At 42.6% G+C, this 24,905-nt stretch overlaps 2 protein-coding genes across 2 annotated transcripts in view; one reads left to right on the forward strand and one right to left on the reverse strand.

Annotated features, from left to right (window-relative positions):
- The window catches only part of IPO4 (importin 4), a 200,623-nt gene extending 196,118 nt beyond the window's left edge, over positions 1 to 4,505 (forward strand). The window contains exon 30 of the mRNA XM_073671034.1: positions 4,027 to 4,505. Within this exon, the coding sequence (XP_073527135.1) occupies positions 4,027 to 4,151 (125 nt within the window). The 3' untranslated portion in view covers positions 4,152 to 4,505. The remainder of the gene's footprint in view (positions 1 to 4,026) is intronic.
- Positions 4,506 to 5,051: 546 nt separating this feature from the next.
- REC8 (REC8 meiotic recombination protein) overlaps positions 5,052 to 24,905 on the reverse strand; it is a 120,873-nt gene continuing 101,019 nt past the window's right edge. The window contains exons 17-19 of the mRNA XM_073671035.1: positions 20,460 to 20,567; positions 20,146 to 20,252; positions 5,052 to 6,017 (exon numbers count right to left, since the gene is read on the reverse strand). Of these exons, the coding sequence (XP_073527136.1) occupies positions 5,917 to 6,017; positions 20,146 to 20,252; positions 20,460 to 20,567 (316 nt within the window). The 3' untranslated portion in view covers positions 5,052 to 5,916. The remainder of the gene's footprint in view (positions 6,018 to 20,145; positions 20,253 to 20,459; positions 20,568 to 24,905) is intronic.

A 24,905-nucleotide genomic window follows, 5' to 3' on the forward strand; every position in this document is an offset into this window, starting at 1 on the left:
CTTTCAGGTTTCGGTGCTGTTGCTGGGCAACATTGAGTTTCAGTTGCCGCCAAAGATTTTCTATTAAGTTCAGGTCTGGAGACTGGCTAGGCCACTCTGGGACTTTGAAATGCTTCTTACGAAGCGACTCCTTAGGCTGTGTGTTTTGGATCATTGTCATGCTGGAAGACCCAGGCATGACCCATCTTCAATGCTCTTATTGAGGGAAGGAGGTTGTTGGCCAAAATCTCACGATACATGACCCCATTCATCCTCCCTTCAATACGGTGCAGTTGTCCTGTCCCCTTTGCAGAAAAGCACCCCCAAAGTATGATGTTTCCCCCACCATGCTTCATGATTGGGACGGTGTTCATGGGGTTGTACTCATCCTTCTTCCTCCAAACACAGCGAGTGGAATTAATACCAAAAAGTTCTATTTTGGTCTCATCTGACCACATGACTTTCTCCCTTGCCTCCTCTGGATCATCCAGATGGTCATTGATGAACTTCTAACGGGCCTGGACTTGCATGCCCTGCTGGATTTTAATCTATGACGGCGTAGTGTGTTAGGAACAGTAATTTTTGAGACTGTTGTCCCAGCTCTCTTCAGGTCATTGACCAGGTCCTCCCATGTACTTCTAGGTTGATTCATAACCTTTCTCAGAATCATTCTTACCCCAGGAGGCAAGATCTTGCATGGAGCCCCAGACCGAGGAAGATTGACAGTCATCTTGTCTTTCTTCCATTTTCTAATAACTGTGCCAACAGTTGGTGGGGGGAGGCAGAATATATACATGGATTGAGGGGGGGGAGGCAGCATATATACATGGATTGAGGGGGGGGAGGCAGCATATATACATGGATTGAGGGGGGGGAGGCAGCATATATACATGGATTGAGGGGGGGGAGGCAGCATATATACATGGATTGAGGGGGGGGGAGGCAGCATATATACGTGGATTGGGGGGGAGGCAGCATATATACGTGGATTGAGGGGGGGAAGGCAGCATATATACGTGGATTGAGGGGGGCAGCAGCATATATACGTGGATTGAGGGGGGCAGCAGCATATATACGTGGATTGAGGGGGGCAGCATATATATGTGGATTGAGGGGGGGGAAGCATATATACGTGGATTGAGGGGGGAAGGTAGCATATATACGTGGATTGAGGGGGGAGGCAGCATATATACGTGGATTGAGGGGTGAGGCAGCATATATACGTGGATTGAGGCGGGAAGGCAGCATATATACGTGGATTGGGGGGGAGGCAGAATATATATGGATTGGGGGGGAAGGCTGCATATATACGTGGATTGAGGGGGGGAAGGTAGCATTATATATACGTGGATTGAGGGGGGGAAGGTAGCATTATATATACGTGGATTGAGGGGGGAGGCAGTATATATACGTGGATTGAGGGGGGAAGGCAGCATATATACGTGGATTGGGGAGGAAGGCAGCATATATACGTGGATTGAGAGGGGAAGGCAGCATATATACGTGGATTGAGGGGGGGAAGGCAGCATATATACGTGGATTGAGGGGGGAAGGTGGAATATATACGTGGATTGGGAGAGGGGGGGGCAGGCAGCATATATATGGATTGCGGTATATACCAAGATGGGGGTGAGCACATTCTTTATTTCTGCAGTCTCATACCCCTGCTCCTTTCTGTGGCTGCTCTATGCTGCCCTCGCCTGCTCTCTGTATGAGTTGTTTTTTTCTAAACTAAAACCTCAGTATTCGGGTTAATTTGCTGTATTGGCACTTGCCGGTAAATAAGTGGGTTTTGGGTTTCAGTTTGGGCACTCGATCTGTAAAAGGTTTGCCATCACTGCTCTATATAATGAGTTTCACTTTTTGTATTGAAAAACTGAAATAAATTCTAATTTTGTGAGAAGCATCTGTATGTTTATGCACTTTGGTTTTCTTAGCACAACAACTCTTTTAATATGAAATATGAAAGTTGTGTAAATTTCCTGATTAAGAGTTAAAGGGGCTTTTCCACAAAGTACTGTAGGGTCCTCATATTGTGCGTGTGGAGAAATTCACTGTTGGGGTGGGTTTTTTTTTTTACTGTGTTTAGGGGGCACTTTTGTTGGCATCATACTTTTTGGGTGCCACGAGAGGGGTTCCTTAGTGCATGGGAACACTAATGGGCTTCAATAGGGGCAAAACTACTTTGTAAGGACTCCAAAGTGATAAGAATGCTCTTCTGTGACAACTGCAGAAATTTATTTTGTTTTTTTGTGGTGGGCCCCAATTACAACTTCTGTTATGTGACCCCATGTTTTCTAAGAATGCCCCTAGTACTGTAGTGGCTGTATCTGACCATGCAGGAACACGGTTAGCTCATACCAGATCTCCTGGGCAGGAGAAGAAGCAAGACAGATAATATAAACAGGCCGGCAGGAGATCACAGCTGCTGCTTTCTGTAAGGTGAAACAATTAACCTGCCTGTTTAAAAACATGTTTTACCTCACAGAAAGAATCCTCTGTGATCCCGTGCTGTAATATCTGTATACTCTTTTTCTCCCTCCTGCCCAGGAGCTGTGGTATGATCAGACCATGTTCCTGTACGGTCAGACACAGCTATTACACAGTACACAGCAGGGGCACATTTATGAGATTATCTCAGCTAAGGAACATTGTTTTTTTAAAAAAAACATCCAATTGTTGAACTTACATTTTAATTAATAAATTTTGGAATAAAAGTATTTTGTTCTTGGAAAACCCCTTTAAGTTCTTGAAACTACCTCTACAGAGAAATGTATTCAAATGAATGTGGCTCATGAAGGGGAAACCCAAGCATGTGCAATATGAAAAGCGGCTATAATGGCCTGTTCATTTAAGGGGCTTTTCAGTTTCAAAACCCCCGTTGCAGTATTTTTTTAAAACTGCGCTTTAGTCACCCTGCTTGGGTCCAGTACCAAGTCTCCACCACTGCTCAACATGTGAAGAGCTGCTGAGCTTAATGATTGGCTGCAGTGCTGTCATAATGGCAGCGGAGCAGTGGCGGAGATTCTGAGCTGGACCTAAGAAGGATGAGTAAAGAACAGTAGCCCCAATTCTTCATCGACTTTGCAAGTGGGTTTTTTTTTGTATAGTTTTGTGTGTTTTGCTCTTTTCATTTTTATTTATTCATTATTTTATTTGCGCCTTTTTTTAGTCTACTTTCCACTTTGTGGGCAGAGTCTAGCTATTCCAGATATTTTAGCCTAATGAATCATTTGCAACTTATAAAAGTCACAAAATTTTGTGCAATTTCACTCCAGTATCCCCCCCCCCGGTGTAATTTTTGAGAAAGCCAAAATTTTGGTGCTATTTTTGAGTTTTTGGCACCAACATGCGCAGAACAAGATAGTTCAAGACAGGAAGAAAGCCCATTTTTGACATTGCACCAAATTCATAAGGAAAGTAACTAAAGAGGTTGTCCATTACTTTTACATTGATGCCCATCAATGTCTGATCGGTCGAGGTCCAGCACTCCCTGCCAATCAGCTGTTAGCGGTGGCCGCTGGCCAGAAGTGCTTACTTGCAGAGCTGTCCGTCTCCTTGTAGTGGCCGCCGCTGGGTACTGCACATCCGCCTCCCGTTGAATTGAATTGAAGGTGGATGGGCAGTAACAAGCCCCAGCCAGTACAATTAGACAGCCAAGCTCCGCAGGTATTTACGGCCAGCAGCCGCCACCACCGATAACAGCTGGTGCTGGATGTCAGACCCCGGCTGATCACACATTGATGCTCTATCCTATGGATAGGGCATCAATATAAAAGTAGTGAACAACCTCTTTAAAAAAATGCAACTGATCGGCAATCGGTGCTAGTATGTTTGTTGTTTAGAACAAACTGCAACCAGGCTTACAAGTTTTCTGAAACTGGAAAGGTCCTTTCAGTCTACCTGGAAAAATAGAACTACCTAACCTGGAAATCAAGGTGTAGTGCATTTTTGTTGGGTATTGTAAAACTATTGTCTTGTTTCACCGTATAAAATCTGATAAAATGTAAATGTTCACTATTATTTTTCATTTTATGATTTTTGCAGATACGGAGTTGACCATATTGATACTGTTGAGAAATGTGGGCCGGCATTTCCCCCAGGAATTGCAGAATGCTATGATGTCTCTTCCTGATGAAAAGTCTTCCAAGCTTCGCCTAGCTCTTCGCTAAGGCTAAGGAGCATATTTCAGTTAGTCTGTCCAGTTGACAGCCACAAAAACACTTTTTTTTTTTTTTTTCTAGATTAACTTTTCATGCTGATTCTGTAATCCTGTGATGCCACCATATGTTTCTCGACCTCAGGAGAAATGATTACCATGGTTTGCATTAATGTTCAAGTTGCAGTTGATAGTTCCAGTTTACCCTTTGGACCCAGAAGCCTGTTTGTCACCTACTCATCAGAACTGTTTTGTTGACAGACACAAATGGCTGAGAAGAGTGAAATGTCACAAATGCCTGTTTTTGCTGTTCAAACTAAAGCAATAAATATAGAGGTTTTGTTAAGGCTGGTAAAGATGTCCTATTTATTCTTGTTTAAGTCTACAGTATAGTACGCAGCTCTAAAGAACAAAGATGCACAAAAAAGGCAAGCATAAAAGAAAAAAAAAGTTACTTCTAAAGGGCATTTTCAGGTTTTTTAAAACAGCTTTATTGCATAATTGCATTTCTAACATCCCTTGTTATTTACCACTTTCACACCATACTGATAAAGGCCTGCACCGTTTTTCCTGTCACATCTCAATGCATCTGTCACTTTATACCAAACTCTGTAAAAACACATGCGCTCACCCAGTTTTAACAACCACAAAATAAAGGTTTGAGTCTCAAAAAATAGTAACACAGAGCAAATATATATATTTTTTTATTTATTTTTAAAAGAAAACTTTTAAGAAAGAAAACAAAGATATATGTTGCTGTAGCTGTAATACTTCATGCACAATATAGTTAACATGTCAATTTTATTATGCAGTGGACAGTGTAAAAAGGAAATGCAAAAAATAATGGCAGAATTGCTAGGGGTGGGGGAAGGTCCATTCAACCCCACAATTTTTTTTTCCTTTTTTCAATGCATTAAATGAAAAAAAATATGTCTCTTGGAAGATGGGAATAAAAAAATGTCCTGGTCCTTATGGACCCATGAGTTAAAAGGGTGGTCTTTCTCGATATTTCCATGAGTACAAGCATTTCCGTTATAAGTACAATGTATAGGGAGTTATGCAAATGACGGCTTATCTGTGCTCTACAGCATGCTTTCCTACAAACGGTCAGTAGGTTAAACAAAATAGGATCGCTTCTATATGCAATGTTTGAACAGTCCTCCTTGTGGAGAGTGCCAAGCCGGCGTAGTGAGATTTAAAAAGCCATACAATGCTCCAATGAGAATTTAAATGTACATATAGCCTTGTTAGAGAGAAAGAGGACTTGAATTCTAGCGCCATTTGTTGGCTATAGCAATCCTAAAAGCCAATATTGATCCTTTAAACGTTCCCCCTTACAACCTCTATAAGTGGCCTCTCATCCAGGCGAATCAGATCTCCTGTTTTGCACTGATGAGACAAACACCCTGAAACACATGTCTGCAAATGGAGTTTCTGGTTTGCCTCTTTATCCTAAGTAAGGCTCCGTAAAGGGTCAATATTGACTTTTAGGTTTTCTACATCCAATAGGTGGCGCTAGAAGTAAAGTATTTTTTTCTTTTTGCAGAGGCTATTTGCATATCTTAACATGTAATAACTGATGATAGAAACTCATTTTTAACACGAGTATGAAAGATTAAGAGCTGAACTTCAAATCTGATGTACAATGGATTGTGTGTACCATGACATCAAGAACAAAACGCAAGAACATTTTTTTTGTAGTCTGTATAAAACTTTATAACTATGTTTATAAAATAATAAATAATTAGCATAAACAATTTCACATCAGATAAAAACAGTTAAAACCTGCAGCTCTGTGAATAGAGTCTTCCCGGTGTGATGATTATAGGTCCATATGGTTCAGTCTGCTCCAGGTGAATAATTTCTTGTGTGCAAAGCACTAGGAGAAAATAGAGAACAGGAGCTGGTACATATGAGATGTTAGAAATTGGCGTTTTAGTGGACAACCATTCTCTGCCTCTAAAGGCATTGGTATGGATATTCACAAAAAAAAGTTCCTTTTACCCAACTGGACAAATATTCAGAATATGCACAAGGTAGAACAATTTTTGTAAAAGGCTTGTGTGTTAAATATACAGTGCTCAAAAAAATAAAGGGAACACTTAAACAACAGAATATAACTCCAAGTAAATCAACTTCTGTGAAATCAAACTATCCACTAAAGCCCCCGTCACACTAAGCGAGATCGCTGCTGAGTCACAAGTTTTGTGACGCAACAGCGACCTCAGCAGCGATCTCGTTACGTTTGACACTTAGCAGCGACCAGGCCCCTGCTGCGAGATCGCTGGTCGTGTCGGAATGGTCTGGACATTTCTTTGATCGTTGAGGTCCCGCTGGGTAGCATGCATCGGTGTGTTTCACACCTTACCAACGACCTTGTTGACGACTCAGACACAGAAACACATAGGCGTGCATCGTGATACAGGTCGTTACGGGTCGCCGCATCTCTGCTGCATTGTTGGGAAGATCTGACTGTTTTACATCTCACCAGCGACCACATAGCGACGCAGCAATGATCCCCGACAGGTCGTATCGTTGTCGGGATCGCTGTAGCGTCGTTTAGTGTGACGGGGCCTTTAGGAAGCAACACTGATTGACAATCAATTTCACATGCTGTTGTGCAAATAGAATAGACAATAGATGGAAATTATTGGCAATCATCAAGACACCCTCAATAAAGGAGTGGTTCCGCAGGTGGGGACCACAGACCACATCTCAGTACCAATGCTTTCTGGCTGATGTTTTGGTCACTTTTGAATGTTGGTTGTGCTTTCACACTCGTGGTAGCATGAGACGGACTCTACAACCCACAGAAGTTGGTCAGGTAGTGCAGCTCATCCAGGATGGCACATCAATGCGAGCTGTGGCAAGAAGGTTTGCTGTGTTTGTCAGCGTAGTGTCCAGAGGCTGGAGGCGCTACCAGGAGACGTGGAGGGGGCTGTAGGGGGGCAACAACCCAGCAGCAGGACCTCTACCTCCGCCTTTGTGCAAGGAGAAACAGGAGGAGCACTGCCAGAGCCCTGCAAAATTACCTCCAGCGGGCCACAAATGTGCATGTGTCTGCACAAACTGTTAGAAACCGACTCCATGAGGGTGGTATGAGGGCCCAGATGGAGGTTGTGCTCCCAGCCCAACACCGTTCAGGACGCTTGGCATTTGCCACAGAACACCAGAATTGGCAAAGTCGCCACTGGCTCCCTGTGCTCTTCACAGATGAAAGCATGTTCACACTGAGCACGTGACAGAGTCTGGAGACGCCGTGGAGAGCGATCTGCTGCCTGCAACATCCTTCAGCATGACCGGTTTGACAGTGGGTCAGTAATGGTGTGGGGTGGCATTTCTTTGGAGGGCCGCACAGCCCTCCATATGCTCGCCAGAGGTAGCCTGACTGCCATTAGGAACCGAGATGAGATCCTCAGACCCCTTGTGAGACCATATGCTGGTGCGGTTGGCCCTGGGTTCCTCCTAATGCAGTATAATGCCAGACCTCATGTGGCTGGAGTGTGGCAGCAGTTCCTGCAAGATGAAGGCATTGAAGCTATGGACTGGCCCGCCCGTTACCCAGACCTGAATCCGATTAAGCACATCTGGTACATCATGTCTTGCTCCATCCACCAACGTCACGTTGCACCACATACTGTCCAGGAGTTGGCGGATGCTTTAGTCCAGGTCTGGGAGGAGATCCCACAGGAGACCATCCACAACCTCATCAGGAGCATGCCCAGGGGTTGTAGGGAGGTCATACAGGCACGTGGAGGCCACACACAATACTGAGCCTCATTTTGACTTGTTTTAAGGACATTACATCAAAGTTGGATCAGCCTGTAGTGTGTTTTTCCACTTTAATTTTGGGGGTGACTCCAAATCCAGGCCTCCATTGGTTAATAAATTTGATTTCCATTGATGATTTTTGTGTGATTTTGTTGTCAGCACATTCAACTTTGTACAGAACAAAGTATTCAATGAGAATATTTCATTCATTCAGATCTAGGATGTGTTATTTGAGTGTTCCCTTTATTTTTTTGAGCAGTGTATATTTTAGCATAGATTTATGCACCCAACTTGGCAATGTAAATAGATTTGTGATACCTTGGCAAGCTTAAAATCCTTATTAGGGGAATTCTCCTGTAGGCGGTGACCTTTAAAGGGAACCTGTCATGTAAAAAAAATGATATTAACCTGCAGATATGAGGTTAATGATCTAAAGCTGAGCAGGCTGTCAGTCAGTGCTGGAACATGTTTACAGCCACCACTCTCTATGCACTGAGTGGTCATTGAAGCCATGCCGACCCACCCTTATGACTGAAAGTCTGACGAGAGGAATAAAGTTTATCTTCTCCCAGCAGTGGGGCTCTTGGTGCTGGCTCGCTTCAGAACACTATTAACCTGCAATTAACCCCATATCTGCAGGTTCATAGCCTTTTTATACATGATGGGTTTCCTTTAAAATAGCGCTTTTTTTTGCACATTATGCTAATGTCTCGAAATAGTCTAGCATTGTTTTAACCCAGTTCACTTGCATCTATACATTTCCGTCCCTCTTCATTTAAGACTGTTGGTCAGCGGCGAACATATCATTGATGCAATCTGTGCATGTACACCGGGGCCCAAGTAGTAAGTGGGCCCATTTCTACCCCCCAAAGCAGGTGAAATTGTGCATTATGATGAGCTATTGGATGGCAAATGGCCAATATATTATAATTGAGTCTGTGTCCACCAGTGCTGTTGGTCATGTGATCTAAAGTCTTATTGTTAGTTCTGTAAAGACTCTTGTGGGGACAAAATGTCAGTTGTTGATTCCTGTGAACTATATGACGGCAAGATCGCCTATTAGATTCCCCTCTGACTGCTCTCAGATGCCTCCATTCCTCGCCCTGCCCTCCCCCCTCCCCTCCCCTTATGCTTTCAGTTTTTGCTTTAAGCGAGTACAGGTAGAGTAGCTAACGTAATACAATAATTAGATGCAGACATAATCTCCCTCGTACAAACTGTATCTGAGGGCTGACACTCATCGGCGTAAATAAAATCGGTCCAATGTTGTTCCTGAAAAGTAGGACGAGTGTCATGTGAATTTTCTCACCTAGCATCCGTATGACATGCATTTTTAACATCAGCTTTTACATACAGTAATTGTCATTTCAACTAGTTTATACAGAGATAATATAAAGAAATGTCAGTGAGATATATCATCATTGCAATGTGTGTGTAGCTTACAGTCCATGTATTTAGCTGATAAAGAATTAAAAGAAAAAAATGGCGTGGGGTCCCCCTTAATTTTTCTAACCAGCTGAGGGAAAGCAGACAGCTGGGGGCTGATGTTTATAGTCTGGGAAGGGGGGTGTAAAGTGGCTGTCAGACACCTAATGGTTGGGCGATAACCAGCACTATTGTATGGACTTGTTGCTTTGTTTTACCTTGTGCTGCACAAAGGCTGTATTTAAGTTTTTATGGTGACGTGGTTAATGAGGATTGCAATAAACCAGCTGGACTTTAAATAGAAACGGTTCCTTTGTCTACCTCTTTAAGAAGCCGAGTGAGTCGACCTACCACAGGTAATAAACATGGAGCTTCCCAGGCTATTAGTATCTGCTCACAGCTGTCTATTTAGCCTTTACTGGTTATTAACTAGGTGTGACCCCACAAAAAAATGGGGTGATGTCCCCTATTTTTAATAACCAGCAAAGGCTAGGCAGACCGCTGCAGGCTGATATTAATAGCCTAGGAATGGGCCATGGATATTTGCCTCCTCCCAGACTAAGAACATCAGCCGTCAGCCACCCCAGAAATGCCGCATACATCAGAAGCACCAATTCTGGCGCTTAGCCTCCGCTCTTCCCACTTACCGTGGGGTAATAATTGTGGGGTTGATATCAGCTCTTTTAATGGCCGCCGACATCAAGCCCATGGGTTTGTAATGGAGAGGCGTCTATAAGACACCCCCATTACTAACCCCATAGTCAAATCTAATAAAGACAGAGGTAAAGTCCTTTTATTGAAATAAACACAGCGTCCTTTATTTGAAGTAAACACTTCCCACTCTGTTTTACACATTAATGTAAAATTAAAAATAGTAAACCACAGTATTCCTCACATGTCTGCCAATAATCCTTATGTCCCGCGACGAGCCCAACTCTGCTACATCTGGATGCCTTGCTGAGCAGTGGCATGATGCGACCATTCAGCTTGGTATCCAGAAGACGCTGAGCGTGAGAATGGAGCTTCAGTCCCGAGCGCTGATGTCAGCGAGGTGACATGAGTTCATAGCCGATGAACTCCGGTCATCTTGTCCTGATGTCACTGCTTGCTGCGTGAGAATTTTTCACACTGCAAGCAGTGACGTCAGGATAAGGTGACTGAAGTTCATCGGTTATGAACTCCAGTCACCTTGCTGACGTCCTCACTCAGCACTGAAGCTCATGCTCAGCTCAGTGTCTTCTGAATGGCATCCTGAACGGTAGCATCATGCCACCGCTCAGCAGCAAGACATCCAGATGTAGCAGAGTTGGGCTCGTTGCGGGACATGAATTATCGACAGACAGGTGAGTAATACTGTAGTTTATTTTAATTTTACAATAGTACATGGGTTGAGGGTGGGGAGTGTTTATTTCAAATAAAGGGCATTTCTCTGCCTGTGTCTTTATTACATTTGACTATGGGGTTAGTAATGGGGATGTCTTATAGATGTCAGCTGTTTTATGGCCGCTGACATCAAGCCCACAACTATTACACCACTTGCCACCGCATCAGGGCAAGTCCAGAATTGGCGCATCTGATGGATGCGCCATTTCTAGGGTGGCTGAAGGGCTGATCTTAATCTGGGAAGGGGCCAATATCCATGGTCCCTTCCTTGGCCAATATCAGCCCGCAGCTGTCTGCCTAGCCTTTTCCTGGTTATTAAAAATAGTGGAACCCCACACCATTTTTTTTGTGGGGTCAACTGTTGTTAATAAGCTTCTTGTTTATTACCCGCTTCCCAGACTATAAACATCAGCCCCCAGCTTTCTTTCAGCTGGTTAAGAATAATATGGAGGACCCCACCCCATTTTTTTATTTTATTCTATTGTGACGGGTCACACTCTGAATTTATTGTACGCGGCTGATGAAATGTCAGGTTTCCTATGCGATGGGTGTGTGAAAATCTTTTTCTCTCGCACTCATTGACTTGCATTGGCAAGCCTTGTCAGAAATACGCTGCCACTCGCAGCATGCTGAGATTTTTTCAGTCCGTTCCGAGCTGAGAAAAAAAAAAAAATCGCCGATGAACATAGATTCATTCACTAACATTAGTCAGAGTGCAATTCCGATTTTTTTTATTGGATTGCACTTGTCTGTTGAGGATGAGCCCTAAAAGTGATTCTCCAGTGTATTTCTATTAGATGCAGCTTCACACCTAAAAGCTTGTCAAGCAAAGGGTCAGGGAAGACATCCATTACATAAGATCACATAGGATACACTGAGGATCCGTGTATCCTATGTGACGTTGAACCAGACAACAGAGTCTGTGTATCCTATGTGATGCATTCACCAGAGTCTCAGTGTATCTGCTGTAATGTAGAAAATTAGGCTTTTTTTTCCCTTTCTCGTTCACTACATTGGGGATCACCTTGACACCAGGTGAAAAAAGCGTTCACTCCACCTGGTGAGCTACAGTAGTGTTCAAAAACAGGAGTTAAGCACAAAATCTTTATACTAGTTTTTGTTTCCATGCCTAGGAAACATTGCACACTGTTTTCTAACTCAAAACATGAAGAGAAATGTATATCATTTTTAACTACTTTACAGAAAATAAAATTAAACATTGAGCTGTTCTAAAAAAAAAAAAAATATATATATAGTGTCTGTATTTGTCTTTACAAACTCACAATATGTATTTTTTTTGAGGATTTAGCATTCCTGTGAATCACTAACCTAATCTTTAGTTGTATACCCATTGTTTGTGTAGAACTGCTTAACATCTATGTTGCATAGAGTCAACCAACTTCTGCCACCTGTCAACTGTTATTCCAGCCCAGAATGCTTTGACTACATCCCACAATTTGTTGGCTTTGCCTCAGAAACTCCATTGTTGATGTCACCCCATAAGTGTTCTATCAGACTAAGATCTCTGGTATGCGGTTAACAGGTCTGGCACCATAGTAGGAGAAACATGCCCATATTATGATGCTTGCACCACCATGCTTCACTGTCTTCTGAGAGTACTGTGGCTTGAATGCAGAGTTTGGGGTTCTGATGAACTGTCTGTGGCCCGTGGACCCAAAAAGAACAATTTTACTTTCATCAGTCCACAGAATGTTTCTCCATTTCTCTTTAGGCCAGTTGATGTGTTATTTGGCAAGTTGTATCTGCTTCAGTACATGTCTTTTTCTTAACAGTGGGACTTTGCAGGGACTTCTTGCTAAGAGATTAGCTTCACACAGGCGTCTTCTAACTGTCACAGTACTCACAGGTAACTTGAGACTGTCTTTGATCATCCTGGAGCTGATCATTAGCTGAGCCTTTGCCATTCTGGCTATTCTTCGATCCATTTGAATGGCAGTCTTACGTTTTCTTCCACGTCTATCTGGTTTTGCTTTCCATTTTAAAGCATTGGAGGTCATTTTAGCTGAACAGCCTATTCTTGTCTGCATTTCTTTATAAGTTTTATCCTCTCCAATCAACTTTTTAATCAAAGTATGCTGTTCTTCTGAACAATTTCTCGAACGACCCATATTTTTCAGGCTTTCAAGGAGAAACGCATGTACAACATGTGCTGGCTTCACCCTTAAATAAGGGCCACCTGATTCACACCTGTTTCTTCACAGAATGATTGACCTCTCTAATTGAACTCCACACTGCTATTATTTTGAACACACTCCTTTCAATAAATTATTCAAATACACAGACTCAAAAACATGCAGCAGATCATGAATGCGGAGTCTGTTGGTTTTCTTAGAATCTACTGCACCAACTGGTAAATTGTTTGACATGTGGTAATATAATTTATATCAAAAACAGATTAATCTGGTTAGTTATATTGGACTGCTATTATTTTGAACACTACTGCATATCAAGTCTTTGGACAAGAGGCAACTCCATTTAGTGCTGAAGGCAGTAGGAGACCCAAAACCCAAAAAATAGGGAAAAGTTTGTAACAAAAAAACAACCAGGGAGCAACATTGACTGAATTCGGGGAAGAAAAACACACAGGCCACAGGCACCCATAACTGACCTGGAGACAGTGGAACCAGGAATTGAGTTTGGGAGAGGTTTCCCCAATGTATTGCATGAGAAAAGGATTTTACCGGAAGTATAAAAATTCAATTTTTTTTTTTGTTAATAGTGTTTAGGGACACCGGACCATGAGCCATTCTATGGTAGTCCCACTGGTTGGGAAAAATAGCTAATCAAGCAGGATGCCTAGCAGACAACAACCTTCTGCATGTTCTCTGCCAAGCTGACATCAAAATCGTACAAGCCCTCAGCATGATCTGGACAAGCGAGTCAGACAGGGCATTAGATCTCAAAACTTTGGCTTCAACAACCACACTGTTAAAGGGAAGGTGCTGTGTTGTTGTTTTTTTATTGTGTAAATTTTATATTTTTTTCGATAACATGTTTTAACCCCTTAAGGACGGAGCCAATTATGCACTTAATGACCAAGCCAAATTTTACAATTCTGACCACTGCCACTTTATGAGGTAATAACTCTGGAATTTTCTCAAGGGTAACCAAAGAAAATGGGCCACAACATTTGTTGTGCAATTTCTCCTGAGTAAGCAGATACCTCATATGTGGGGGAAAACCACTGTTTGGGCGCACGGAAGGGAAGGAGCGCCATTTCACTTTTTGAATGTAAAATTTGCTTGAATAATTAGCAGACGCCATGTTGCGTTTGGAGAGCTCCTGATGTGGGGGGTTTCCACTGTTTAGGCACATCAGGAGCTCTCCAAACGCAACATGGCGTCTGCTAAGCTCCTGATGTGGGGGGTTTCCACTGTTTAGGCACATCAGGAGCTTAGCAGACGCCATGTTGCGTTTGGAGAGCTCCTGATGTGCCTAAACAGTGGAAACCCCCCACATCAGGAGCTCTCCAAACGCAACATGGCGTCTGCTAATTATTCAAGCAAATTTTACATTCAAAAAGTGAAATGGCGCTACCTTCCCTTCCGTGCGCCAAACAGTGGTTTTCCCCCACATATGGGGCATCTGCTTACTCAGGAGAAATTGCACAACATATTTTATGGTGTAATTTCTCCTGTTACCCTTATGAAAACGCAAAATTGGAGGCTGAAAAACATTTTTGTGGAAAAAATGTGAATTTTATTTTTTACAGCTCATGGTTATAAACTTCTGTGAAGCACCTGGGGGTTCAAGGTGCTCACCACACATCTAGATAAGTTCCCTGAGGGGTCTAGTTTCCAAAATGGTGTGACTTGTGCCTAAACAGTGGAAACCCCCCACAAGTCACACCATTTTGGAAACTAGACCCCTCAGGGAACTTATCTAGATGTGTGGTGAGCACCTTGAACCCCCAGGTGCTTCACAGAAGTTTATAACCATGAGCTGTAAAAAATAAAATTCACATTTTTTCCACAAAAATGTTTTTCAGCCTCCAATTTTGCGTTTTCATAAGGGTAACAGGAGAAATTACACCATAAAATATGTTGTGCAATTTCTCCTGAGTAAGCAGATGCCCCATATGTGGGGGAAAACTACTGTTTGGCGCACGGAAGGGAAGGAGCGCCATTTCACTTTTTGAATGTAAAATTTGCTTGAATAATTAACGGATGCCATGTTGCATTTGGAGAGCCCCTGATGCGCCTAAACAGTGGAAACCCCCCACAAGTGACCCCATTTTGGAAACTACACCCCTAAAGGATTTTATCAAGGGGTATAGTGAACATTTTGAACCTAGAGGTACGAGACAGAATTTGATAACATTATTGAATAAGTTGTCACAAGTCTTGAGCGCAAGTGCTCACTACTTGAGTTTGCATCGGGTACTCAGGTATGCACCATGTATCGCGGGTGCTCAAGTGACATGCTCGAGTCCCCGCCCGCATGTTTCACGGTTATTAGACACCCAAAAAAACAAACATACAGGGATCACTCGTGTATGGCAGGAAATCCACGCGGCTTTTTTTTGGCTGTGTAACAACCACGAAACATGCGGGACGAGGACTCTAGCATGTCACTCGAGCACCCACGATACCCGAGCACCCGATGCAAACTCAAGTAGCGAGCACTTACGCTCAACACTGGTCGCCATATTGTCTTTTTTTTTTTTTTTTTTTTTTTGCGCTTTACTTTTGAAAAAATCCCAACCCCAACCAAAAATATATATTTTTTTATTTTATAATTTTTATTTACCTAAGGGGGTACGAGAGGGAGTTTTGATTTTATTTTTTTTTATTTTGATCACTGAGACAAGGTTTATGGTGATACATGCTGGGGACCATGAGGGGAAGATCGGAGGACAGTGGAGGTACCGGGGGACTTCATTTCTCCCTCCTCTGACATGTATATCATGTCAGAAGAGAGAGAAATGATTGAAAACAGCAAGCACACTTTTTTTGTTTTGTGATCAGTTATTCACCGAATAACGGCGATCAGGGGCAGGAAAAACCGGCCCTGATCATATTCTCTAGGGTCTCTGCTACCCCCGGTAGCTGAGACACCGGAGAATTTCCGACTCTGGGGGGAGCTACAGCTTTTTCCTCAGCATCGCATTTTCACGGCGCTGAGGAATTAGTACCCTTAACTGCCGCTGTGAAAATACGTTACGGTGGTCGTTAACTTATGATCTATTAAAGTGTATTTATGTTTTTGTTTTGTTTTTTTAATGCAGCCACTTGGGGCTGCCATTTTACTTTGGAGGTCTGTAAGGGTCGCTGCAGGACACTTAGTCTGCAAATACGGCAACCTCTGGGCATAGGAGACAGCGGTCAGACGCCGACCTCTATCTCCAACATTGTAGTCGAAACAGCTGTGAACTGGGCACACCTGTGGACTGCCCAATTCACAGTTAGAGGTATAGCCGGGCACCATTTTATTATAGCCCAGCGCTATCCGCTGAGCTCCACTTACCCTCTATTGCCAGGACCTGTAACCGGAAGCTATACTGTTCACTTCTGGTCTAACAGGCCCTGGGTTGCTAGAAGGGCAAGCTGCGGAGACCGGAGGAGCTGTGGACAGCAGTGAAGAGCGTGGCGGTGACTTCATCCATTGGTAAGTATTGGGGCTGCGGCGGTCTCAGCACAGTATCAGGGTTGTGGCGGTGGAGGGACAGGCATGGTGTTTTTGTGCAGACAGTCTCATATTCCATGTCTCTCCCCACCTTCCCCCTCATATTTTTGCTTCTGCACAAGAGTACTACGCCTGGCCTTTCGCTGCAGCCCTGATACTGATACCCACCAATGGATTAAAAGTCACCGCCAAGCTCCTGTTATCGCTGCTCCTCCGGTCCACACTGATCTATCGTCCACGTCGTACCCACTGTCTATTATGCTTGCTGCTCCTCTGACCACGCTGCGCCTCTGGTTTGGTAGCACGTGTATATCACAGTGCAATCAACAACAAAATGGTGCTGCACTGTGATTCTAGTCTTTATTCTGTATTGAGCACTATATGGAGCCATCATACTGTGTGGCACCCTATATGGGGTGCATTATACTGGAGCACTATGCGGGGCCTATTATACTATATGGAAGGCAATGTGGGGCCCATTGTGCTACATAGAGGACTATATGGGAATCTAGGGGGTTCAATAAGATGAAAATTACTTTGTAAGGCCTGCAATCAGTGACCGTGTTGAATATTTATTTTATTTTATTTTATTTTTTTTTTGGGGGGGGGGGGGGTCACTTAATGTGTCACCCTGCTCAGTCTACTTCTATGAAAGCAGTGGTTTAACGTGTGACGAAGCTCTGTCTACTTCTATGGGAGTAGTAATGTAGTGGATGGAGTAATACATGATCCTGCTCATCATGTGATAAACTACACTTAGAGTAACACACGCTGGGATTAGATTCAGGGCTAAGTGTATCCTATCGCAGCACGTGACACACTTCACGTATCGAACCCCAGTTTATGATACAGCTAGCAGCACCAACTAACAGAATCAGAGCTGCCGGCCGTCCTCAGTCACACTTTACTTGTCACTATCACTTTGGAGTCACCAACAAAATGGCTCCACACTGTGATCCTAAACTTCATCCTTTCTTATCCTTTTGCGAACACCCAGAAGGGGAGGAGAGGAGTGATGTCACACACATGTGAGCAGACCCCGATCACAGTCGTAATGTGTGAGCTAGTTGTACACTAGGTTTTCATGGCAAATTTCAGTAGCTGCTCCCCCTAGTGTTTAAAAGTGGAAATATCAAGGCTTTTACTTTTTTTTTTTTTTTTTTTAAAGATTAAAACATTAATACTTTACACTTTTTCAATTGTTGAAAACTAAATTATTTTTGATGGCACTTTCCCTTTAAATACAGCTGAGATAAAAGTGTCTGGAGCATAGGACCTTGAGAAAAAAGGTTGTGAAGAGGCCATGGAGCAATTAAGACTAGCTGGATAAGGTCAAACCCGACAAGGCCAGTCTGTAGCTATAAGGAGCACTGGTATGCCCTCCCCCTTGACAACACTTGAGTACGTCTGCGGTTCTGAAGCAGCAGAACACTCTTGCCTGTAGTAGCATCCTTCATTATGTCACCTAGGTGCTTTGCAAACAATCTTTTGTGTAAATTGAAGCCCAGTAAGAGCCTTATTTGGATATCGGGTCAGCGGACCAGGATTTCAGGAAAGTCGGGGCGCCATACAGCCATGGAATTGGCTGCAGTGAGAGCCTTAAGTTGTGCTGACAAAAGGATAGTTCCGCAAAGGAACGTTGAGGTGTGCAGCAAACATGATGTGAGGTCAAGAATGTCATCCTGATGGGCCCCAGAAAATATACCTTGATGAAGATGCTTAACACAAGCTGTTCAGGCCTTGCTAATGCAGGACGCTGCAAAGGCAAGACATAAGGCAGAGCCAGCAGCCTAAACGGTTGCTTTTGAGAGAGTCTATTTTCTCATCCAGAGGCTCAATTAGGAATGCCACAACAAAGGGGCAAGGTAGTGTCAAGAGAAGCCACGTGGATCCACAGAGGTAGATATGGACCATTAACCAACCAATTCTTGCTTAAAAATGAAGACTTAAAACCTCCTAAAGCAGACCTGAACAAAGTGCAGCCCACAGGCCACAAAGGGCTGGAAACAGTGGCTCACAGGCTACCCTGCAACGCCCGACGTCCTGATGTCATTGCTATCTGCATTCTTAGGCCACGGCCCCACTATCAGTATTCGGTTAGTATTTTTTCTCAGGAGCGGATGATAAATGGAGAATTGGTGACTTGTTTCTATTATACCTTTTCTCTGATTGTTCCTCACCTGGTTTTGGCTCCCACTCCTGAGAAAAAATACTGACCGAATACTGACCAAATACTGATAGTGGGGCCATGGCCTTAGGATGCAAATAGCGGTGAATATAGTGGTGGAGGAGAGGGGCCACCAGATCCTTCTTCCATTATTTAGCTTGTGCAACTGAGACAGTGCATGCGTCAGTGCACACAACAAAGACTGAAGCAGATCGCTGGGAGAACACAAGTATGTTGTTATATAATATGTGGGATGTGTGTCAGTATATAAAGGGGCTATGTGAGTGCCAATAGTGAATATAGGGGCTCATGCTGTGTGTGGAATTATACTGTATGTAGGGGGGCTGTGTGGGGCGCATACTGTATATATTGGGGCTGTGTGGGCTTATATGGTACATAGGGGTGATATCAGCATACTTAACTCTGCTCAATATTAAGTGATGCAATTAAAATCAATAAATAATATGTTCATTTTAATATTGAGCCGAATTAATTTCAGCCTATTGGTTCAGCTCTTCACAACAGTCACGGTGTCTCATGTGGCCCCTCTCGAAGATTAATTGTCGCACCCCTGTCATAGGGGAAAGCTTGTGCTTACAAAAGGAATCTGCTTTCTGTGAGAGCGAAGCGGTGTTGTCCATGACCTGAACGGTGTCTCACTGTTCGAATGAGAAACCTGCTCGGACTCAGTCTGAGGTGTCCCCTGAAGATCAGACTGGGCAGGTGGAGAAGTTGTTTCATTTGCTGTGGCTCTTTCCCAAGAGTGATCTGGGAAGGTCAAGGAAACTTTGTGGAAAGAGATCCTATGTTTCTTGTGGGAACATCTGTCGGGTAGACCCCTCCAGCTCTACTGAGGGGGATCTAGGGGGTCCTGATTGGGCGGGCAGCTAAGTTACTGGGTGCAGATGGAGCCACATAGTAAGCGTTTGGCGTAGCTCGAGCAAATAAAGGTCTCTCAGATGGAGAGAAGTCACTAGGATAGGCGAGTACAGGGATGGAAGTGAGGAGGGTGTGCCTGGGGAAAAAAGGGTCCCTGGGAGAAAACACAGCGCAAAAAAGCAGAGATTGACAATATTTTGTTCCAAATCTTTCAAGGACCACCAGGGAGGGCCCAGAGCAACCACCAAGAGCAGGAGAAAGATGGGTGGGATAAAATATTATTCAGCAGCTTTGGAGGACAGGTAACTGGCTTACATGTGGTTACTGCAGGGAGGTATACTAACGTGGAGTGCACAATATGAACTGCCTGAAGAAAAAACATGGGGGACATTAACACCACTTATCTAGAAAGAAAAAAATAAACGGCAAAAGACCAGAGACAGGGCGCATCTGCCTACTACGGATACGGAGTTGCTTAGCGTTCTAGAAGAAGGTAGAGCCCACCAAACAAAGCCAACACTTTTTTTTTTTTTTTTACCTAGTATTGAGCTTTCTGGTATGACACATATACCCACGGCCCTGTGTTTCCAATGCTATTAATGAGAGATATGCATTTTAATAAACATGTAACAGTACATTTTGATTTGTCATGCGTTTTACTAAAGATTGTAGCAAATAATAGATTTCCAAAATTAATACTTAAAATAAAACCCTCTATGCATTTTTAACGACTTACCAAGACAGCTGTAAAAGAATCTGGAGACCAACAAGCGAGAAAGAGAATGTGGAGCCAGGCTGAGGAACTCTGAATGCCCAGCACTGTCAATCTCTGAGAATAATTTCCTAATGAGAGATTGCAATAAAAGCAAATTAGATACAATAAGGCCAAGTTAACATGACTGACATTCATAGTGCAAGTATAAAACGCAACGCCTGGACTAGCTGCAGCTGGTCTTTACTCGGAATGTGAACATTGGACATGTGAAACCGGCTTGTAGGGAGAATCACAGAGTTTGAAGCTCAGAATGGGACAATTGCTGAGGGTAATACCTTTGTAGATCACTCAGTAATACTTCTTCAGTTTCAGGTAATTCCACAATCATTTCTGGCATTTCAGAGACCATGGGTAAAAATCTATCTTCTTGACCAAAGAGTGATCTGCAATATAGCAAAACAGAAGGCAATATAAATATGATGTTCTAATTTCTGTTAAAGGCCACTTAATGATGACAAACTGCAAGGGATTTGTTGGCACGGAATATTAACCAATACTATAAAACAAATAATACTACAATTGTCAAAGTAGTATGAGTATAACACCAGTCAGCCATAACATTAACGCTCTATATTGTATTGGTGGCGCTGCTGAGAAAGGGCTCTTACCCATTGAGGCATTGACTCCATAAGACCTCTTTTCAGTGTTCTGTCTTATCTGATACCAAAAGCCAGTTAACACCATTAACTTTTGGTATACCTCCTCAAACCAGTTCTGAAAGGTTATAATTGATCTGCAATAATGTCACGGGTCAGCATAGGCAGAAATTTGTTGTGTTGTTTTACAGCTTTCAGAGCAGACAGGCTAGCCATCACTCCATAGGCATGAGTGATCCTCGACAGCCTGTGACCCTGTATCCACTTTACCAGTTGTCTTACTTTGGACCACGTTTGGTAGATATTAGGCATAGAATACCTGAAACACTCCACAGGAACCTGCTGTGAAAAATGCTCTGACCTAGTCATCCATTACAATTTGGCCTTTTTAAGAAAAGTTAAAAAAAAATACTCAAGTCCTTACGAATACCCATCTGTCTTACTTTCAACACATCAGACTCAAGAAGCAGTTATTTGCTGCCTAGTACAGTCCTGCTCAAACTTCATGGGTGCCAATAATGATAAGTACATAATGTGGAATATTTCCTGAAAAAAAATGAATCAAGTAAAACAGTTTTTTTGCATAGAGCATTTGTGTTAAATACAAAAGAGCAAATGATAAACAATAATTTAAAACAAAAAACAATGGGAGGGAAAAATAGAAAAACTTAAAGCGTGCTGTGACACTGGTATTGGCACCCTTTACATTACATTAATTTAGTATGGAAACACATTTTGACTCGCCTGTGGTAAATCAGAAAAGAGATTCACTTGTGATTGTCGGTGCCCATGTGACATAAATTAGCTAACTAATGATGACTTCAATGTTTTAAAAAGCCACATGGTAGGCTCTGTTCTTTTGTCACAATGGTGAAGACAAAGGAGCTGTCTGAGGACATCAGAACTGCTATTATTACCAAACACAAGACTTCCAAAGGTTATAATGCCATCTCCAAAGACCTTGGTATTCCAGTTTCAACAGTGCGCAATGTTATTAAGAAGTTTGCCAAGCATGGAACCGTCAAGAAACTCCCTGGATGTGGGGGAAAGAGGAAAATTGACGAGATGTCTTCGAAGGTTTGTCCGATGGTGGAGAAAACACCACGTCAAAACATCCAAAGACCTGAAGGCCAACCTGGAACAGTCTGGGGTTATGGTTTCAACAAGTACCATATGTCGCACACTAAACCAAGCAGAGCTTTATGGGCGAAGGACAAGGAAGAAACCATTGCTGAAGAAAAGACATAAAAAGGAATGACTGATCTTTGTGAAAGTGTACTTTGACAAACCACAATCCTTATGGGAAAATATTCTATGGATGGATGAAACAAAAATAGAGCTTTTTGGCAAAGCAACAATTTGTTTACAGACTGCGCAATGAAGCTTATAAGAAAAAGAACACCTTACCAACAGTTAAGCATGGTGGACGATCCATAATGTTGTGGGGTTACTTTGTGGCGTCTGGTACTGGACGGCTTAACCGTATCACAGGAATCATGAAGTCAGAATTATCGAGAGCTTTTAGAGCCAAATGTCCTACTCTGTGTAAAAAAGCTTGGTTTGAGTCGAAGATCATGGGTCCTCCAGCAAGACAATAACTCAAAGCACACATCCAAAAGTACACAGGAATGTTTGAAAAAGAAAAATGGACTGTTTTAAAATGGCCAGCAATGAGTCAGGATCTTAATCTCACTGAAAATCTTTGGGGTTAGCTGAAATCTGCCATTTGGAAAAAGAACCTTGCAAACATGCAAGAGCTTAAACATTCTGCAAAGGAAGAGTGGGAGAAATTCCAGCTGAGAAGTGCAAGAAGCTTATACTGTAGATGGCTACAAGAAACGTTTGGAGGCTGTCAGCAATGCCAAAGGGTGTGTAACCAAGTATTAATTAGGGGTGCCTCTATTGCTGCACATGCTGTTTATTCTGTTTCTTATTTGAAGTTACAACATGGAAGTTGAAAAACAATGTATTATTGTTGTATTACTTTGAACCACTAATTAAAAAATCCTGAAGATATAACTTTGGTAAATTTCCATTTATTTTTGAAGATATTGTGCAGTCTATGAAAAAAAAAAATAAGGGATACCAATAATGTTAAGCAGCACTGTATATACTACCGGGCCCAGACTGACCTACTCGGGAACTGGTGAATCCCACCATGTGCCCCATAGCAATGAGCGGTCCCCTACCACTTAACCCCTTCCCAACATGGCTATTTTCTGTTTTTGTGTTTTCTTCTCTCTTCTTCTAAGAGCCATAACTTTTTTACTTTTCTGTGGACACAGCCATATGAGGGCTTGTTTTGTGTGGGACAAATTTTAATTTTGATTGATGCCATTCATTTTATCATGTAATGTACTGGTACAAGGGAAACAAATTCCAAGTGCGGCTACATTGCAAAAACACGCAATTCCACAATTGTTTTTGTATTTACTATGTTCACTCTATGATAAAAATGATCTGGCAATATGATTCTCTAGGTCAGTACGATTACGGAGATACCAAACATGCATAACTTTTTTTTATATATTTAACCCCTTAGTGACCGAGCCAATTTTAACCTTAATGACCAGGCCAAATTTTAAAAAAAAACAAAAAAACTCTGGGACGCTTCAATGTATCCCAGTGATTCTGTGATTGTTTTTCGTGACACTTTGTACTACTTTTCATCTGCATCATTGATCAAACGTCATATAATTTTGTTAGAGTGTTAAAAGGGTTAAAATTTTAGCAACAATTGATCATTTTTTCAAAAAATGTAGAAAACCTGTTTCTTTAGTAACCAATTCAGATTCTAATGGCTTTTGGAGGGGCTATATATTGAAAACTCCCCATTTTAGAAACCACACCCGTCAAATACTTCAAAACTGTTGTCAGGAATTTTTTCTAACCCTTCAGGTGCTACACAGAAATTAATGCAAAGTGCAATGAAAAAAAAAAAAAAATTGTTACTCTAAAATGTTGCTTTAGCCCTATTTTTTGACTTTTACAGGGAATAGCACAAGAAAATAGATCCCACTGTTTGTTACCCAGTTTCTTCTGAGTGCGCTGATACCCCACATGTGGCCAGAAATCTGTTTGGACAAACGGCAGGGCTCAGGAGGGAAGGAGCACCATCTAAATTTTGGAACCAGTGAGCTCACCGCAGTTCAGGGGCCCGCTCTCGCTGCATCGAATCATTCTCCTTTGCTCGTCAACATGAGCGTCACCTCAAGCCACCGCTCATGGTGATAAGCAAATGTCACATAGATGGATTAAGGCGTGGGACACTATTTTTTATACTTCAGACAGGTGAGGGATATGGTTTTGTTTTTATTCTTTATTTTACACTTGTTGTAGACACCGGGGGCTGAATACAACTCTCAATATTGTCCCCTGCTGGCGCTGATTTTAGCACGAACAATGGACAATGATGAAACTTGCCTCCAGCACTCGGCGCCAGGGAACAGCGCAAACTGTACTGCTATTTCCCAGGCGTTGGTACATGTGATACAGATGCGGCACACTATTGCCACACAAGGACACTGATATCTCTGGTACTGTTTTTTCCAGTATCGGAAATATCAGGACGTGTGAAAGAGGCCTTATTTGGAGAGCCCCTGAGGTACCAAGACAGCAGAAACATCCACAAGAGAAGAGACCCTATTTTGGAAACTACCCATAAAAAGAATTCATCTAGGAAGAGGAGGGTGGGGGGGTGTTGAGCTTGTTGAACCCGTAGGTGCTTAACAGAACTTTTTAAAATGTGGATGTGAAAGCAAAAATTAAGTTTTTACGGTAAAATATTTTAGCCTCAAATTTGTAATTTTCACAATGGATAATAGGAGAAAACCGGACCCCATAATTTGTTGCGCAATTTCTCATGAATGTGATAACCCATATGCGGTGAAAAACTGCTGTTTTGGCAATGACAGGGCTAGGAAAGGAAAGAGAGCCATTTGATTTTTGGAGTTTAAATTTGTCTGGAATACATTACGCATGCCATATTGCACTTGCAGAGCCCCTGACATGCCAAAACAGCAGAAACCCCCTCAAGTCACCCGATTTTGGAAACTAGACCCCTCAAAGAATTAATTTAGGGGTGTACTAGGTATTTTTAACCTACCGTTGATTCATGAAACTATA

The sequence above is a fragment of the Phyllobates terribilis genome, unplaced genomic scaffold, assembly GCF_046119375.1.
Source record: "Phyllobates terribilis strain yellow unplaced genomic scaffold, ASM4611937v1 Scaffold_1__5_contigs__length_1240528914, whole genome shotgun sequence".
Taxonomy (NCBI): domain Eukaryota; kingdom Metazoa; phylum Chordata; class Amphibia; order Anura; family Dendrobatidae; genus Phyllobates; species Phyllobates terribilis.